At 35.8% G+C, this 20554-nt stretch overlaps 1 protein-coding gene across 1 annotated transcript in view; it reads left to right on the top strand.

Moving 5' to 3' along the window:
• The window catches only part of LOC103487207 (acetolactate synthase small subunit 1, chloroplastic-like), a 44365-nt gene extending 26292 nt beyond the window's left edge, over positions 1–18073 (top strand). Inside the window, exons 8-13 of the mRNA XM_008445435.3 lie at positions 5990–6094; positions 6179–6301; positions 13460–13612; positions 14320–14385; positions 16129–16229; positions 17666–18073. Coding sequence (XP_008443657.1) covers positions 5990–6094; positions 6179–6301; positions 13460–13612; positions 14320–14385; positions 16129–16212 — 531 coding nt within the window. The 3' untranslated portion in view covers positions 16213–16229; positions 17666–18073. The remainder of the gene's footprint in view (positions 1–5989; positions 6095–6178; positions 6302–13459; positions 13613–14319; positions 14386–16128; positions 16230–17665) is intronic.
• Positions 18074–20554: the final 2481 nt, after the last annotated feature.

Genomic DNA, 20554 nt, shown 5'->3' with positions numbered 1-20554 from the left:
TGCAATTATAAGTCCTACCCAAAGCTCTTTTATTGAAGGTAGGCAGATTCTTGACCTAATATTAATTGCTAACAAGGCAGTGGAAGATTATAGGGCAAAACGGAAAAAGGGCTGGATTTTAAAACTTGATCTAGAAAAAGCGTTTGATAAGGTGGATTGGAACTTTTTATAAAATACCTTATCTCTAAAAAAGTTTAGTCCCAAGTGGATTTCATGGATAATGGGTTGCCTAAAAAATCCAAAATTTTCAGTCTTCATTAATGGTAAGCCAAGAGGCCAAATAACAGCATCTCGAGGTATCCGCCAGGGGGACCCCCTTCCCCCTTTTTATTTCTCCTAGTAAGTGAGGTTCTAGGAGAAATCATAAACAAGCTTCATAGTAACGGGCAGTTTGAAGGTTTCCTTGTTGCCCTTTGCTTCAATTTGCTGATGACACTCTTCTTTGTTATATATATGATGTGAAGATGCTTCTTAAGCTTAAGGATGCCATTAGGTTATTTGAATGGTGCTCAGGGTAGAAAGTAAACCGGGAGAAATCAGCCCTTACCGGTGTTAATATGGGAGAGGATGATTAACAGCAAACTTGCTAGGGTGCAAGGCAGAAGAGCTTTCGATTATTTATTTTGTTCCCCCTTTGGGAGGTTACCCTCGGCAAAAGATGTTTTGGCAACTAATCATTGATCAAATTCACAAGAAACTAGATAGGTGGAAAAGATATAACATCTCTAGAAACGGAAGACATACCTTATGCAACTCAGTACTGGTTAGTCTTCCCACATATTACTTATCTTTATTTTCAATACCTGAAAGTGTGGTTGCCTCTTTGGAGAGAATCATGCGAAACTTCTTTTGGGAAGGTCATCGCGGTAGCTAAATCAGCCACCTTGTTAAATGCAACAAGGTTTCAACTCCTCTAAAAAATGGGGGTCTTGGCCTAGGAGGAATTAAAATTCATAACATTGCTTTGCTCGCTAAATGGGGTTGGAGATTCTCAAAAGAAGAGTCAGCTCTTTGGAGGCAAATAATTAGAAGCATCCATAGTAAGGAGCTGTTTGATTGGTTCACTAAAGGGAAGTCCGATAATAGCCTAAGGAGCCCTTGGGTTAGCATTGCTAGAGTGTGGAGGTCGTTTGACTCATTAGCTTCCTTTAATCTTGGTAACAGCTGTAGAATTGGCTCTTGGTCAGATCCTTGGATTGGTAATTCCCCCATCAAGTTGCAATATTCTAGGCTCTTTAGAATTGCTTTATTGCCCACTAGTTCAATTGCAGCACATTGGGACAATGATACTTCTTCTTGGTCATTGGCCTTTAGAAGAAGTTTGAAGGATGATGAAATTGTAGATTTTCAATCACTACTTTCTCTCCTCTCTTTTGAAAAAGTGGGTAACTCTGATGATTATAGATCATGGTCCATTGATCCTCAAGGCCGGTTTTCCACTAAGTCTCTTTCGGCTCACTTGAAATCTGCCTCCCCAGTGGATAAACGTCTTCTTTCAGCAATTTCGAAAACAGGCAGCCCATGGAGAATTAACATTTTGATTTGGATTACGGTCTTCGGGTCCCTCAATAGCTCAGAAATATTGCAAAAGAAAGCCCCTAATAAAAGCCTCTCCCCCTCGATTTGTCCTCTATGTTTGAAGGCTAGTGAGAATCTTTCTCATATTTTCTTGAACTGTCCTGTCTCCTCATTCTCCTAGGTAAAGATGTTCTCCTTGTTCAATTTTGCTTGGGTATTTGACCATTGACTAAGTGCTAGTGTGGCTAAACTTTTGTTGGGTCCGTGTTTGTCTAAAAAATCAAGTATCATATGGGAAAATTTGTTAAAAGCCTTACTTTCAGAATTATGGTTTGAACGAAATCAACGTATCTTTCATGATAAAGCAAGACCAAGGGCAGAAATTATGCGGGTAGCAGACCTTAATGTTGCAGCTTGGTGTTCCCTTAAAAAGGAGTTCGTTAATTATTCTATCCAAGACATTTACCTTAATTGGGCTGCTTTGTTTTCTGAACCTGCCTAATTGTTGCTGAATCAGATTCAATGTTTGCAGATTACACAGCCTGAAGCTCTCTCTATTGCTTTTTGAAGCCTTGAAGGATTGCCCCTGTTTTAGTCTTTAATTTTGAGATTGCTTTTTTGGGCCTCTCCATTTGTTTCTTGCTGTTTTTTCTGGTCTCATATTGTTTTCTGGACCTTTGTAACAAGTTGGATGCTTTTATTACTGTTTCTTTGTTGGTTTGTTTATGTTTGTACTCGGGATATGATGCTTGGCGCTAAGGGGGTGTCAACCTAGTTGAGATGTTTGGGTGCACTCCTGATCCCTATAGGACTCCCTTGATTACTACTTCTTTATTGCTCTCGTTGTATAAATCTCTTGTACTTTGAGTTCTTATTAACAAAGAAGTTTTTGTCTCCGTTTCAAAAAGGAAAAAAAAAGACAATGCATTAAGTCAAAATAAATAGTTCCATATTGCTCTTGCAAAGTCTCATCTCCAAAGAACATGATGTAGATTTTTAGAATAAGTTGTTTTCTTAGGTAAGTCTGGGAAGATTCTGCAACAGAAGTCGATTGAGCGTTTGCAAGAAATTGATCAAACCTTGAGCAATGCTCAAGAAGAGATGGTGTCATCCAATGCAAGAGGGAAGATTGTGTGCTCGTTTCTTGGTCATAAAGCAAGAGTCATCCGTCGTTGAATTTCGTGAGCGTTCTAACGCTCTGCCAGAGCCTTTGCCCCATTTGTTTGAAGGTGCTCGAGAGTACTTTTCTTAATGGGTTAGCCTCAAGATTAGGGCTAAGGTTATTGGTTATGAACTGGTTGGTCTAAGGCAAATCATGCGGGCGACCCAACTAGTGAATACAAAGAAATGTAACTAAAAGCCAGTTGAACCATACCAAGGCTATTAAACCGTAGCAACCCTTCCAATCCATTAATGTGACCCAAGAAGCCCTAAATGCCACTCTTATCAAGGCGATTGAGGTGGTGCCAGTTTGCTCGATTACCCTACCAAACACATATTCCCCTGTGCGAAACGACGTTCCCTTCAAATGCCTATTTGTTACTGAGCTAAGCAAGACGAACCAAGGAACTTTATGAAAGAGAGTATGATCATGTAGCGGAAGAATTGGATCAAATATCATCCCAACTACATCAACTTGAGTAGATCGAACATGCTATAACTCAACCTTAAAAACAGGATTTGAAACACATACCCTATGTAGCCACCTTCGATTGATGTTGATATTAATCACGAATTCTTCAAGGACAACCACTAAGATCCTCTACTAATCTCTAGACTTGGTTGTGGGACCCATCAAGTTTTGACTAGGGGTGTTGAAGTTTTGGCACACTGAATGGCCATGACAATTCTAAATGTGGATGCAATCCGAGGTGAAGTTGTTTATGGTGAATACCTCTGGAAAATTCATGAAGATATTGAACTCGATCCTAATAGCCACCCACATTTTTCAGTTATTCAAGGAAATCTATTATATCAAGATAGATTAGTCATTTCGGTACAATCTACCCTTATTCCAACCATTCTGCAGACCTATCATGATTCTGTTTTAGGTGGACACTCTGGATAGCCGAGAACATATAAGAAGATTTTTAATGAATTGTATTGACGAGGTATGAAGAATTTGATTAAACGGTATGTGTCGGAATGTGATACTTGCTAGTGCAGCAAATGTAGCACCCTTGCGCCTACCAGACTTCTACAACCTCTACTGATTCTCGAGTGTATATTGGACAGGTTTTCCATGGATTTTATCGAACAACGACCATGATCACATGGACATGATACCATGTTAGTGGTTGTAGACCAGTTGGTCAAGTTTGCGAGGTTCTTACCTTTGAGCCATCCGTATACAGCCAAGGTCGTTGCTCGAGTGTTCATCGAGGAGGTTGTGCACGAATTCGGATTTTTGAAATCAATTGTGTCTGATTGTGACAAAGTCTTCATTTGCAAATTCTGGAGTGAGCTTTTTCATTTGTAGGGAACTCCGTTGAGGCATAGTATGACTTACTATCCTCAAACAGATGGCCAGATGGAAACTGTGAATAAAAGTGTGGAAACATACCTACATTGTTTTTGTAGCGAAAAACTAAAACAGTGGATGGATTAGGTTTATTGGGCCAAACACCGGCACAACACGTCTTATCACATGTCACTCGGGTTCTCTCACATTCTATGGCAACCAAAAGACCTTCAATGCTACTCTAAATGAACAACTCTCTGTGCAAAATAAAGTGATCCACAAGCTTAAGTTTCACTTGGAGAAGGCTTAGGAAAGGATGAAGCAATACTTCGATTGTAACCGTCGGAGGCTGAGTACAAAGTTGGCGTTCAGGTCTATATGAAATTATGACCCTACAGGCAACAAACCGTCTCTTGGTGTTATAGCAAGAAACACTCGCCCAAATATTTCGAACTTTATACTGCCTCGCATTATCATCTGACTCGTTTATTCATCTTGTTTTCCATGTTTCACAACTTAAACAAGCTCTAAGTAGCCCGACTCTTATTGAACCAAGTTGATCAAACACATGAATGGAAATTACTGATCCAAGGGAAGGGCCTACGAGAGCATGAATCTACTTGAGAAAATTTGGATCTTACCGGAGAGCAATTTCCCTCATTCTCCCTTGAGGACTAGGAAGCTATCCTTGGGGTATTGTTAGGCCTCCAATAGTTCACACGTATGCTAGGAGGGGCAGTTTAGAGAATTCACCTAACCTGGGTTAAGTTAGTGGTTAGCTTTAAGGATTATAATATGTATAGGCTAGTATTGTATTTTGGGACTTATGTTAATGTTTGTACCTGCTAGTTCCTCCGTCTCGAAAGGAGGTGACTGTGTTCCGTGATATCTATTAGTAAAGTTTGTGACCCTCCCTGGAGAGAGTCCTTACAGTCTCTTATCATTAAAGGGTTGATGGAATCGAAACTTTGTGATCCTTTCTAAGTTTCTCTACAACCCTGAGCCCTAACATTCTAAGTTTCTCTACAGCCCTCAGCCCAGACAATGCAGAAGTCAAGATGTGAAATAAACAATTCCATGTTGCTCTTGCAAAGTCTCATCTCCAAAGAATATGATGTAGATTCATAGAACAAACTGTTTTTGTTGCAAATAATTCAATGAATCAACCATGCCAAACCTACAAATTGGACATTGTTATTGATATATAATTAAGTTTGTCTTTACCCACTAACTTCAGTTTTTGGGTCAATTGGTGATTTAAGATGTTATTAGAGCAGGTAGTTCAGGGAGTTCTGATGTTCAAGCCCTTGCAATATTGTTCCCTCTCTAATTAATATTGATTTCTACTTGTTGGGCCTTTCTCATATTTCAAGCTCACAAGTGAGGGGGAGTGTTAGTAATATATAATTAAATTTGCCTTTTCCTACTAGCTTGAGCTTTTGGTTAATTGGTGATTTAAGAGACTTCTCAGACTTGAAAGTTTTTGGAGGCTAAGACCTTAGCTTTCTTTGAACCCGTTTTAAAATATTTCTTTTAACTACGTTTTTTCAATGTCATACGAATGGCAGAAGTGAGTTTAACTCAATGGTAGTTGGCATGACCTACCTTCGTTAAGGTTGGGGGTTCGTTCCCCACCCGTGTAGTTGTACTAAATGAAGATGTCTTACAATACGAATGATGAAACCTAGATTATCTTGGGGGTCTTATTTCCTTATACTTCTAGTTCTTTCCGCTTTCATTGTTCAAGGGAAGTGTAATTTTGTTTCCTTCCAGCATAAGGAATGGGATATTTTTTATTTGGTCGAAACTTTTGGTCAAATGACCAACAACTTCTACACCAATTTCTTGTGCATATATATGACGTCTCCTTTTGTCAAGATTATTATATCACTTGTTTTTATATGATTTTTTACGCTAGCTAGTTGAGGGAATCTCTTAGATATGTAGTTTTTCTTATTATCTGTTCTGCAATTAATCTTTTGACTTCTTATATGTTCTACGTACTTTCAGTCAAGTGGTCATCAATCACATACATTGTCCATGCTAGTAAACGACTATCCTGGTGTTCTCAATGTTGTTACTGGGATCATTTCTAGAAGAGGTTATAATATTCAGGTAGTTCTAATTTTATTATTCTAATAACTTTTTCTTATTTTCATTAGCTTCTTCATGATAATTTTCTATTTGGAAAATTACCAGAGTCTTGCTGTAGGACATGCAGAAAGGCAGGGGTTATCTCGTATTACAACTGTCATTCCTGGAACTGATGAATCAATTGGAAAGTTGGTTCAGCAGCTTCATAAATTAATAGATCTTCATGAGGTAGCATGTTTTGCAATTTTTTTCATGTTGAAGTTTAAATGCAAGTATGACCAAGTTTCTTGCCTTAACTAATGCTTGAAATCAGTGTTTTGTTCGCAAGACACAATGAGGTGACAAGTCTCCAAATCATCTTAAGGTGAGAGGCAAAAAAAAAAAAAAGAAAAAAAAAAAGAAGAGCCTGCACAAGAGAAAAGCCTCACACACAATAAAACAGAATAATAGCCTTTGTAAATTTAAAAAAACTGAATTTTGAAAGATAAATGTATTAACGAACTATTGAATATTTTAAACGAAAATTAACTTCAAATGTTTTATATGTAAACTTTAGCAGCAAAATTAAGTATCAAAATTGATTTCGTTCAAAAGTTTTGTTTTCTTAGGAAAAACCTAAAAGTCAAAACAGTAAATTGGATGAACAATTCTGCCGTCTAGCCACCAGATTTGATGGCATGTAGTGGCAGTTTGCACTTTGCATGCAGTCATTTGACAATTCTTAAGGTCCATGTGGGCTGTTCATTGAAAGGCTTATTAAATTAAGAAGTTATGAAGTCTGAGGTTGAGTTTCTTTTTTAGGGGCAGGACAGTTGATGTTGTGTTGTGTTTTTTTTAACCGTGCCTTGTTTTCAGTGTAATTTTTACAGCTTAGTCTTTAGTTTCAGTTTTTATTCTTTTAGTAGGAAACTTATTTGTTTTATTGTTAGATTTACTTCCATTCCCTTGTATAAATAGTAACCTGTTTCATCCATTTTGAAGTTTTTAGTCTGCAAAATTCAGCTGTTTTTGGGCTTCTTGTTTGATTTTTAAGTTTGCTTTATTCTTAGTGTTCTACTGATTTGCTCGGGGTTCCGTTTGTGCTGTTTGTGTTCAATTCGTTTGTGCTGTTTGTGTTGTTCAATTCATCTGTACCTTTGTTTGTAATTGCTCTTAGTATAATTCTCTTGTACTTTAAGCATTAGTCTCTTTTATTAATATACTAAGGAAAAGGCTTGTTTCCGTTTAAAAAAATAATAATAATAGTGACATGTTTCTTAAGGGATCATTATAAAAATAAACAGTTCTATTCTTCATGGTTTGCAGCACCCAAAGCTTTGTTTTCTAGTTCGTGGATACATCCCCAACATTACATTTGAAAGAAGAAGAGTTCTCCAGAGACAATTTAGCTATATCCTTTAAAACTAGAGCGGCTATAATAACTCTTGAGAGGAGGTTTTTACCATTTCCCAGAAAATATGCCAACCTTGTATCAAGAAACCCACAGGGACTTGAATTAGCTTTCTTCCTTCAGGTGGCCAAAGAATGCAATTGATGAACCAATTAGAATAGAACATCCGTTTTGACCAATGAATTGTACTGCTATCGTCTCTAGTTTTCTTGAGAAGTTCGTAGTTACTGGCATATGCATAAGAGATCCTCTAGTGGACTTCCAACCAACGCAAATTTGATACAGAGAGGAATAATCAGATAGCTTTTTACATCTTGAATGAAGAACACCCCATCTTCCCACAAAATGCTAAAATGCTTATTGTCAACACATCAGCTATTTCAGCCATAACAGAAGCAAAAACAAATTAAATTGAAAAAATGGAGAGAAAGAAAAAAATTGAGGAATCTTCAGTTGATGGCCAGACGATGACAATAGAGCTGATGGATGACTACAAAAATAATGATTGAGGAAGACAACAATGTTGATGGTAGAAGATGAGTTGGGCCATTCCCCTTTGTTCTCCTCTGTCTCCCTTTCCAGCATTCCTACTATCACCTAGCTGCTCGTCCTTTCCGGCCATTCCCTGTTCACCTTCACCCTAGATCTTTCTCTTCCCCAGATCAACTGTCACATGGATTCTTTGAGCTGCTGTATAAGCAATATTTGCTTCAAGGCTTGCATTGAAGATGAATTGGGTTTTGTTGTTTGTAGACTTGAAAAACAAAATGGATTATCCTCTCACTTTCTTTCATTTGAGTTGGATTGAAAACTCTTCAGCCGCAATCTTGTATTTTCCAGCCCACATATTTCTTTGGAGAAAATTCAGAGATGATTCTGGCACCGTCCATTTGGGTAAATTTAAATTTCCCCTTGGATGGAAATTGGAATCTTGAATGTGATGTATGAACCACCTATGGGTGGTAGAAAGAGACTACTTGGCCCAGTCGGGGCTGAAAAGAAACGTTGGTTTGTTTTTTGGGATTTGATTCGAGACTTTCTGTCTAAAATAGAGCAGTTGCAACTCTCCGACCACTTTTTTGGACAAGAAGAAACAGAGCAATGGAAAAAGGGTGAATACCTTTCAATTGTGGTCCCCTGTTCAAGCAATAGAAAAACAGAGCAAGATGTCATTCTGCATACAAAAGATTGTTGACATTTCAAAGAGGATTTCAGTAATTTGTGGATCATTCTGAGACTGTTTGCATTTGAGGTTTCGAGGAGATAACCAAAACATTGGAAGATTTGTTCCAATCAAGAGTTAATACTAATCCTCTGTTTGCAAAAGGGCATTCATCAAACTATACCAAGGTAAGCTAGAAGATTTGATTGAAAATCTCGGGAAGTGGCAGGTCTATTGTCTGTTTCATATTTTATTTGAAAGGTGGAATGCAAACATAGCAGACCATCGGTTATGAAAGGACTTGGGGGCTGGTGATCGACAAAGAACCTTCCTTTAGACTATTGGAGTAGAAGTACATTCGAAGCTATTGGAGCACATTTTGGAGGGTTGGAAAACATAGCGATAGAAACCTATTTGTCACGAATCTTACCAATCCAATTGACTTAGTTCGTCTAACTTAGGTTGTGCAGGATGAAGTTGAAATTAACGTTTTGAAGCTAGAATGGGCTTTCCTCATTTAACATCAGAGTGTGTCAGAGTTTTCAAGGAACCCATTTGTTGGCCTTGCAATGGAAGACCCTCCTCCATTGAAGACTTTGGAGGAATCCACGCTTCCTTCATCAAAGGACTTGAAAAAAAATCTCACATTGACGGTTCCTCTTCCAAGCCAGGTTCAACTTCGAAAAATTCGATTCCTCAAACAGGTGCCAACTTAACAGGGGAATTCCTAGATGCAGGTGTGGAAGGTTTTCAGCAGCTCATTGGTTCCATTTTCTCAGGCGAGTCGTCTCCCTCCTCTTCCTTGGATCACTGCCCATATTCAGCAGTAGCAGTGAAACCTCAGACGCTATGCGAAGGATGCTCTCCACGTGAAAAGTCAAGCTGGTAATTCAAAAAAATCAAAGAAAAACAAATTTTCTAGTCTTCTAAATCCGTTTCCCAAGCATCACAAGTTTCGAGACTCTAAAGCCATATCCCAAGCATTTTTCAAGAACAAGGAGATCCAACTGTATGTTAAGTGTTGCAGAGAATTACCTAGACTTTTTTGAAACCAGGTGTACGTGCTTAATTGCCAATATGCTCCAAGAACCTTGTCTTTGAAGAATCACCGTGGGGTGTAGAGGTGTTGCAAAAGGAAGTACAACCTTTTCTGTAGATTTTCTTAAAATGCTGGGGTTCCTTTTGTTAGGTGGGAAGAGATACTTGTTGATTGGGGCGCTTCTTTCTTTTTGTTGCTTTCTGAAATACCTTGTGGAATATTAGAGTCTGAGGAAGAGCTAGGAGGTAGGCTATGAGAAATTTGGGTTGAAATGTGGCTGGTTATGATTGTCTGAGTCTTCTTCTGCCCTATTTGTATCCCAAAAAGCTAGGGGTTTTAGCTTTTGGAGATCTGGTATGGCCAAAAGGCTATGTGTCAGTCAAATGTATGACATGTAGATCCACTGGTTGGGCAGTGGAAGGCAAACATTTAGAAAGCCAAACTTGTCTCAGCCGATTAAATGTCTTCTTCCAGATTTTGGTCCATTTTAGTCTCTCCGGGTTTTTCTCTTCATGTGGGGGGCAAGTAAAGCCACTTTGCTGATGCTGATATTTTGAAAGATTTTTTCGAGCCTCTTTTGGGTTTTGGACTACTTTGGCATGATAGCTTCGAGATTATCAGTTGCATCTTCTTGATAAGTCTCTACATTCGAATGTTTTCCTTTTGAGAGAGAGATTCGTTATGCTTTGCATTCAGATCTCTTCATTTTGGTTCTATTTAATTTCAATTTTTCTGTTGGATTTTGCTTTATTAGCATGTTCTTTGTGATTGTTTGTTTTCGTTGTTTTTCCTTTTTGTATTGCCCGAGTTCATCTTTGTGCAGTCTGTTTGGATGATTTTGTCTTTTTCTTATTTTGCTCTTAGTATAATACTCTTGTACTTTGAGCATTAGTCTCATTTATTACTATTAATAAAGAGGTCGGTCTCCGTTTCAAAAAAAAAAATAATGCTAAGGTGCTTGCCTTTTGCATCTTATAGTTGCCTTGAACACACTCAAGGCGACTAGCGGCTCGCTTGGTTCAATTCGTTTACTTATTTTCTAAAGAAAAATACTTCTCCAATAGGACTAAAAGGAAGTATTAAAGTTTGTAAAAGGTAGAATTAAAGTAAAATCAAAGAAAGAAAGAAGTGAAGAAGAAAATGAGTCAAAGTAGAAAGCTATGTACTAATGACCATCGGTTGATTGAACCGGAGAAGGTTCCCATAGATCGGTAAGAATGGGTTCAATCGTTTTCGAAGCAAAATAGATAAATTAAATGGAAGTTTAAAGGATGGGTGGTCCAATCTATGGTGCCAGACATCCTCTGTACAAGTCAAAAAAGCATAGTTAGCTAATTTAATCACATCTTGCGAACCATTACTGCTCTCAGACTTCATGGAGTTGGTTACTATCATGTATGCTGATTTAGTATCTTGGTCACTGAGACTTCATTTGCATCGAGAAGCTTGTACAATCTATCTGCAAGGCTCCCTACCAAGCAAACCTCCATGGACTTCTTTTCCTCCGCAAAACACAAATTCTCAAGAAACTCAATTGTGACTGAGTTTATCTTTAGGAGATTTATTTTTTGAAACGGGAACAAACTACTTTATTAATAAAAACAACTCAAAGTACAAGAGAGTTATACAATGAGCGTAATAAAGAAGCCTACAGAGCAATAAGTGAGGGGATTAGAAGGTGTACCTGGACATCTCAACTAGGTTGACACCCCTTTAGCACTAAAACAACATAACCCAATTAAAGCTAGTAATAAAATATGCCAAAACAACATAACCCAATTAAAGCTGAGACAGAAATAAAGAAATAAAGAAAGGGAAATGGGGCAGACACAGCAGTACAAAGGCTAGCCTATAGACAAAAGCAAAAGCTGCTACTGTGTAAACTAGACCAAAAGAAAATATAAGCTATGCTCCAAAGAAGGCCGGCCAGAGAGGGGAAAACGAAGCTGTCAAAATGCAAAACAAAGTCACCAAACACAGGGCCTATGGGGCTTGTTGAAAGATAGACTGTCCAGTTGAGACAAAGAGCTTGAGTGGAGTAATTCACAAACTGGTTGTTTAGAGAGCTCCAAGCTGCTGCCTTGCGTTCTTTTCAAGAAACAAATTATGGAACTTCCACTGAAAGAGAAATACCCAAAACTCTTCTCCTTTCTTGTGCACGATTGCAGGGATCACGGAGTTGTATAACCAGCCCCACAAGGAGTTGGTCAGCAACCAGCCATATGTCCTACTTAGGATTAGGGAGAAAGAGACTTTAGGTTCTTCATACGGCGGTATGATGATTGTTTGATCAGGAGATGGGAGTTTTTCCAGTTAAATGCCCTTAAGCTTGTATCTTCTTACGACAGGCATCAGTGTTCTGACAGATAAGGAAGTTTCCTTTGTCAAGTTTAGTAACATAATTTAGGAGATTTGTGAAGGCAAGGGTTCTAACCAGCATATTGCCAGATCGCACCTGATATCTATTTGGATCGAGTTGGATCTCTTGGCTGATTTTGGAATTGGATTCATTATGGACCGAGGAAGAGGGTGTGAGCGTGATGGTGTCTGGAGGTAGATCTTTTTTAGTGGCATCAGCCATGGACGTTCTGATACCAAGACGAAATTGGATAGTAAAAGACAACAAAGAAAAACAGAGAAGCGAGATTAGAGAAAAGAAGAACAATCTTATTTTTCCTTGCTTGTTTCTGTAGAACAAAAGCCCTTAAAGAGGAGGTGAAAGGGAAGATTTGGCACACCTAACCAGAGGGATTTAAGGGAAGGTCAGGTGGGAAAAATCTATCCCACATACATTGGGAATACAAGGAAAATTAAATTGAAGAATATACCCGAAATGAATCAGAAAAGGTCATAGAAGACCTGTGTTCAAGCTCCTGTAATGTGGTTCTCTCCACAATTAATATTCATTTCCACTTGGTAAGTATTCTTCATATTTCAAGTCCATAGGCAGGGGGAATGTAGAGTGATGTAAAATTAATTTTGTCTTCACCCATTAGCTTAAACATTTGGTCAATTGGTGATTTAAGAAAAATTTTCAATGGAAGAGCTAACTTTGGAAGGAATTTTATTCTCGGTTTGGAAGGATATTTGGCTGCGTTTTTCAACCCTTATCCAGAGTCGTGGGCGTTCTTTTATTATTTTTATTTGAGTTACTCTTTGATCTGTTTCAGATGCATTTCTTTTGGAGTTCCTGAGTCAATGGGCTTATATTCCTTTTAAGCAAGTCCTTAAAGATGCAAAGTTGAGCATGTTCAGCTTCTGATTCACGTTTAATCAAATTCTAAGCTAGGGTTCTTCCTGTTTTAAATTGTTGACACCTGGAATCATCTGGGAAGCTTGATGTTTTATATTTACGATTTTTGTATTTTCTCTTTGCAGGTTGTAGTTTTGTGGAGTTTTTTCTTTTTCGCTTAATTCTTGTTATTTGGATGTAGTTTTTCTCATATTCGTTGTCTTCAGCTTTTCTTGAATTACCCGTTTCTGTATTTTGAACAGTAACCTATTCTTATTATATCAATGAAAAGTTTGTCTTCCTTTTGGAAATGGAAAGGAAGTATAAGGGAATACTGGTGAGAATCAAATTGACCAAAGGCAATCTGCCTCCTTTTGAAATAGAATAACCTCTCCACTTGACAAGTTTTCATCGCTTTTATGTTGAGAAAAGAAATGATGGATATTTTTTGAAATAATTTTCTGAATGATTTTGTGAATCTTAAGAATGCATAGCTTACAGTTATGAACTTGCAACTTGTACAAGTTCATGGTCAATTAAATAGGTGGGGATGCCTTCTTCAGGTTAGGGATCTCACTCACTTGCCATTTGCTGAGAGAGAATTAATGTTGATAAAAATTGCAGCAAATGCTGCTGCCCGAAGGGATGTCCTTGATATTGCTGACATCTTCCGTGCAAAAGCTGTTGATGTATCTGGTCATACAATTACTCTTCAGGTTATCTTCCTTCCTCAATCAGTTAGAGAATGTTGCTCAAGTGCATGTATATGATATCTTTGTGGCTAAAAACTTAAAACTATTGTGTGTATTTGTGTATCTATTGAACAGTTACGCACCTGTTATTTAAGATTTATTAATGCTAGCACAGCAGCAAGTGCGAGCCTTTTCCTATAAATTAATTCACTGTTCAGGAAATACAACAATTTCTAGCTCGATTTGGGGTTAGAGTTTAGTTTAATCACCAGTACTGATGTAATACGTCTTTGAGGATGCGCTGAATTATTTATTTATTTATTTCTGTCCTGTATTCATTTCTTATAAGTTGGTTATTTTAGAAAAAAAATAGAGGAGGAAAGAGTACTCTGTAATGATTTCTGTGCTACATGTACAAATATTTGCAACAAATTCTTCCAAAACAACGAAGCATATAATGGCAAAATTAATGACAATTAAAGTGGATTCTTGCTCCCTAGAGTTCAGGTCTTTAAAAGGGGAAACATTAGAGTGTTCTTTCCCCTGAATATGCACTAGTGCGGTTGATGTTAAATGTTAATCATATGCCAAAGTGAAACTTCTCTTAAGTACAAGTAGTACCAATAGTAAGAATTATACAGTATTTTTATAGTTTTAAATAATTCTTTTTTTTCTGTTTAATTATTTTTTTCTGGCTATTTTTATGCTACAACCTTGTGTATTTCCTCCAGCTCACTGGCGATTTAAACAAGATGGTTGCATTGCAGCGGTTGCTGGAGCCATTCGGGATATGTGAGGTTTGTATTCTTCATTTGGTCTCTTGTAAACTAGCAGTTGGCGAAAGAATTCCTGTTAAACATCTTATAAAAATTGGATATTTGACGATGATACTGTTCGTATAAGAGTTCATTAGAAATTTGTCCGTCATTGCAATTTTCTATTAATTGTGTGGATGGTCCCCTGAAGGGTCCCAGATCATGATAAATGCTTTTTAGGACACCAAGTTATCGTTGTTGCAAAATGTGTCACCATCGACTTAATATTCTACGAAAGAGAATTCTGTTCCTAATTAAATTAATACAGCTGGCTCGTAAAAATAGTTCTCCGCAAAATATTCCATTCTCCTCAAGGCTTGGAGAACTCATAGCTATAAAATTAAATTAGTTGATGCTAAGCTTTCTGTTGGTTGATTAGGCTGCGGGTACTACGTATTTAGTGTTCTAGGAGTGCATTTTTCTTGTTTAGAAAAAGTAGTTACTAAATTGCACTCACTATTTAACTATCATAGGATGATCTAGTGGTTAAAAAGAAAACGCATTTTCAATAACTAAGAGGCTATGGGTTCAATTCATGGTGGCCACCTACCTAGGAATTAATTTCCTAGAAATTTCTTTAACATACAAATGTTATAGATTCAGATGGGTCGTCTCATGAGATTAGTTGAGGTACACATAAGTTGATTGAAATACTCACGGATTAAAAAAATGGTGCGCACTATTTATTTAATGCAGCAATAGTTCTCTATTAAATTGTATGGAATATATATAATCTTAGAGCCGTTGTCAATTTGTCATTATTACCATATTCAAAATATAACATATATTAGGTAAATAATGGTAAACTCAAAAGCGTAAGCTTACAGTTTATGATTTTTAATTTCTTTTTTCTTTTTTTTTTGGTTGTTGTAATAGGTTGCAACTTATTAGTGTAAAGTGTTTAATGACCTGAATATTAGAGTTACTGCCTAGGGACGTTACCATATGCATGTTAGTGACATTGAAATCCTCTGAGGGTTTGTGCCGTGCATCTTGATGCTTTGCCATTGCTTGACAGACAGAGAAGCAAAGGAAAACGGAGTCAACTGTCCAAACAGTCCTGAAACCGGCTTCAACCCCTCACATGAAAATAGATGAAAAGTTAGAACGATTATGAGAGAAGGATAAAAGGAAAAAACTTCCATGAAGCATGGGTTCAAACCTCAAAACTCCCAGAAAGATTTAGATAAAGTCAGAAAGCATAAAAATTCGATTCCCCAAACAAGTTTTATTGGAATTCATTTTTTGTTTTTGGTCGTGTTTTAGAAAATTAAGCTTATAACTTTTCCACCTCTAAATCTTTTGCTTTGGGTTTTCCACTTTTTACCCATGCTTTTAAACATCAAGTAAAAATTTGAAAACTAAAAAAGTAGTTTTTATTAACTTGTTTTTGTTTTTCAAATTTTGCTTAGAATGTACCCTACAACTTAAGATTGATACAAATTATGGTAATAAGATGAAAGAAAATGAAAGGAAGTAGACTTAATTCTCAAAAATAAAAAACAAAAAATGAAAGGGTTGCCAAACGAGGTCTTAATGGTTATCGGCCTTGATTATATTAGTTTGACACACCAAAATGTAATTTGACAGATAAGGTATCAGGCAAAATCTTATGAATTATGGTATCATTCAACATTTTATATGCATTGTCAACTTTTTGTAGTGCTTGAATAGGGGAATAATACCTACAATTCTAAATGCTGAATTCCTTTTATTTATCCGCAGGTGGCAAGGACAGGAAGGGTGGCATTGGAAAGAGAATCAGGTGTGGACTCGGCATATCTTCGGGGCTATCCCCTTCCAATCTAAGTCCCAGTTAAATTGATGTAAGTTTCTCAGTCTTAGTCTTTGTATTAGGCTGTCTTCTATCATGAATGATAAAACGATATTAATCTGTTGATTGTGAGAGAATATATTTAGCTTAGAACTAATGAATATTATTAAGATAGTTGATGCATTAGTTTAGGGCATTAGTTTAGGGCATTTATATTAATACTCTATCTATATTTCCAACCTATCGCATAAGTATCCATGAAATATATTAACTGAAAAAAGAAAGTCACATTTTTGTATCTGAGGTTTGAATTTTGTCTCAAATTGGTCCCTAGGTTTCGAAATCAAATAATCAAGTCCCTAGTATTTAAAAAAATGCTCGATTTTAGTTTCCCCATTAATAGTTTCTTCAAGTCCAGTTATCCTCATGCTAATGTGTCAATAATAATTATAAGGTTTTAAATAAACTTTGGTCCCTTTTTGCTTTGGTTCATTTGTTATACTTTCCCGATGTTTATTTTGGTCCTATGTTTCAATTTTGGTTTATTTTGGTCCTTACTTTAAAAAATGTTTATTTTGGTTCCTATATTTTCAACATTGGTTCATTTTAGCTCTTGAAGTTTAAAAACGTTACCATTTTTGTGATTTAAAAATGTAGTAAAATGAAAATGAAGGACCAAACTATTCACTTTTTTAAAGTACAAGCATCGAAATGAATGTTTTTAGAAGAAGTACGGAGACTAACATAATATTTGAACCTAATAATAATAATACCACACACATCCCTTTTCAGATTTGGCCCTTTTCCAATTCTTGTTTTTTTCCAAATCTGTGCTTTTGAGTCTTGTGGGTCTGTCATTCAGTCAACTTGTGCTGCTGATGGTAGTTGCTGGAGAAGTGTGAGGAATGTCATCGGAGAGAAAATGAAGGGAGAAAAAAGAAAGGAGGGTGGCTGAGTTTTTATTCTCTCTCTCTCTTCTTTTTTTTGAAATTGTTGAAAATTTAGACACTGACATAAACTATAAAGTTCAAGGATATTTTTTATGATTTAACTTTACTTTTATTATAAACATTATTTTAAAAATTGCCTACTCAGTATCTTCATTGATATTAATGAATTTTGTTAGTAAAGGACTAAAATGTAGCATTTTCTTAATGTTGGGACTTGATTATTCAATTTTGAAATCTAAACCCTAAATCTAAAATATAGTATTTCTTAATGTTAAGAGATTCGATTGTCCAACTTATCAAACCTTAGGTGTCAAAAATGTGTTTTTCCTAAAAGAAAATTAATAATAGTTAGTTGCATGGGATTATGACTTATTAAGGAAGAAAAAGAAGATATTTATTAAGTAAAATACATTTCATATGTATTTCTTCATATATGAAATTATCTGTTAATATTTATATGTTTATCAATAGCTGTTAATATATCCATAAAACCAAGATCTTTACCGCTATCAATATTTCACTCTTTGGTCAAAAATAGGAAGTAGAATGGGAGGACGGTAAGCAAAATGATGGAGGTTTAGGTCCCGCCTAATGGACTTGATTTGAGGTTGGATTGTAAATGAAGCTGGTGGATGCACTAACTCAGATTTCAAACATCGTAGATGATGGTTTCTACTCTGTAGCAGTATTGTGAATGGCCACAGCCATAAGTTTAAGGCATTTTAATTGTATTGTAGTCCCTGTTGGCTTAAGAACATTTCTTAATTAGTTTGTTAAAACAAGTGACAAGTAGTGGAAGTACATTCTTGTTGTACCAATAATGGTATTATATTGGCCAGTTTTGTACTAGTTCAAGGGAGATTCTAAATTAGTAGTCAAGTAGTTGAACTTTTTTTTTCCTGTAATGATATTCTAAGTGGTAAAATATGTTGCTCATAGATCTCAACCATCTATCTTCAGTACCCATAAAATTGCATTTTAACTGTGAGAAGTGATAATAATTGATTTTTTGAATTTTTTATGAGATTTTTTTAATTAAGTCTCACATTCGTAAGTTTGATACTGTGGACTCTGGGTTTTCATATACAGCCTAGTTTCAGACAAAGAAGTAAGAAATTTAGAGATTTAATCTTCAAAAATAAAAACTGACGCTCTGTGTAGTAACTATTTTGGTTTCTGTTTTTTGTTATTGAAAATTAAGTTTTGACATCATTTTTGCCTCCTACTTTCTTTCCTTCAACAATTTACCTTTGCTTTAAAATACAAAATCAAACTTTGAAAACTAAGAATTGTAATTATCTTTTTTATTTTGAATTTGGTAAAAATTTCAACTATTGTACGTAAAAAAAATTAACTTTGTGGTAAGAAATGAAGAGAACTTAATTTAATAACTAAAAGTAAAAAAAGTAAAGGGTTACCAAATCGAATTTAAGTTAAAAAGTTATTATTGGAATTAAGTTAACTGGTTATTAAATGGGTTGTAATCTTGATTATTTTCAATTAAACTTCGGACAATTCAAACCAATCATTTCTGAGTTTGATAAGTGTTTCAGGTGAGTTTTGGAATTAGGAAAGGAAGACTCAGAAAGCAAACCCCTCTATGATGTCACAAGAACATAGGATAAGAGGAATTTAAAGCGTAAGAAAAAAGAAACCCCCAACCTTGATTGTATAATTCTCTCATATCCCCTCTTCTTCACGTTTTAGCCCCCACTGAAATGCATCGAGTTTGAAAAGAACACCAACAATAAAAGCACTCACTTCTGACGCTAACACTGAGAGACGACAAACAATGGGTTTTCTCTCTTGTGTGCCTGATTTTCTCCCTCTCTTTGGTTACATTCCTTCCTCAATCAATGTCCTCTCCCTCTTTATTTTGCCTGTACATGTTATTCGGTTAGCAAGTACGTGTCCTTGACACAAAACAATTGAGCCATCAATGAATGTTGGACTAGAATTCACTGGTGTTTATCATTCTTAAATTATGTTACAAGCATCGATAGATGCCATCTTCAGAGGTGTTTTTTGCACCTAACAATTCATCATGATCAGATCCCACTGGAAAGTACATTAATCATATGCTAAATTTAATTGATAGAAAATAGGATTATATCCCAACTTTAAACATGAAATGCAAGTTGGATGGAATTGTTCTTCAAATGAAGAATGATAACATACTTTGCGACATAGAGTACTTTGCTAGAACATAGTCACATCATTAATAAGTTACATACCATTAGTAGACTTTTGATAGGACATGCAATGGAGATTGCATTGTGAACTTTATTCTCTCTAAAATTGTCCGTTGAGACAAAATTTGGATTATAAATAGGCAACTTTGGATTATGAAAGTGTAGTAAAGTTAGTATACAACGTTTTAAGATTTGAAACGTTAAGATCCACTTGTTGAATCAAACCCAAAAAGAATACATTTGTCCAAAGACATACCTTTTGTAAAATCCTAGGGAAATTTTAGGTATTTGTATGACAAAGAATAAAGAACTTCACATGAAAGACTACAACTCTTTAATAAGGTTTTGAATGTTAAATGGATCCTTATCTAGTTAAGGCTTCATCATAGTAGGAGAGTTATGGGATAACTCAACCTTTACAGAGATTTATTTTAAGTCGAAGTTGTCATATCATATAACAAATTGAAATTGTAGAATTGTTGTTCTGAAAGTCATAATGAGGGAAGTTTACAAGGATTGATGGTCCAAGTTATGACTCTTGATATAAAGTCCATGCGCTTCATATCAGTTTGGATTTGTAGTTATTCTTCACGTAAAACCTATAGGATATGAATAGATCTACAAAAGAGGCATATGCATGAAGAAAAGAAGATACAGATCTCCAATGTAAAACACATGGCAAAGGGTAAAATATTATGAGGAATTAGACCATAAGTTAATTTTCTCACTTATTGCCATAATGGAGTCTTTAAGCTTTACTTGATTCATTGTTGCATTTGATATATTTAAAATCAACATTTAGATTCTTTTATGAAAAGAATTTAATGGATGCCTATATAGAAACAAAGAGAGAAGTTTAATTTTAAAAATCAAATGCAAAAGTTTACCATTTTGGATATTCTCATTTGAGAAATGAATTTGAATCTTTGATATAAAATATGATAAAAGTAGTATAACCCATGACTTTGAATAAATATTAATGATCTTACATAGAATAGAAGATAATTATTTGTCAAGCGGATATTTCTCAATGTTTATATTAACGACATATTCCTTGAGTGTGAATGATGTAAAATTTCTATATGACAAACATTTGATTACCTAACCAATATGCAATGAATGATTTGAAATGACTTGAATTTTTTATATGCCAAATAAAGATTTTAAGGACATGTACATCTTACATTTACGAAAATGTTGCCAAATATTTGATGTAGAACTTCAGAAAAAATGGT

Source organism: Cucumis melo, chromosome 2 (assembly GCF_025177605.1).
Source record: "Cucumis melo cultivar AY chromosome 2, USDA_Cmelo_AY_1.0, whole genome shotgun sequence".
NCBI classification, from domain to species: Eukaryota; Viridiplantae; Streptophyta; class Magnoliopsida; order Cucurbitales; family Cucurbitaceae; genus Cucumis; species Cucumis melo.
This window is presented reverse-complemented; position numbering and strand designations above follow the sequence as displayed.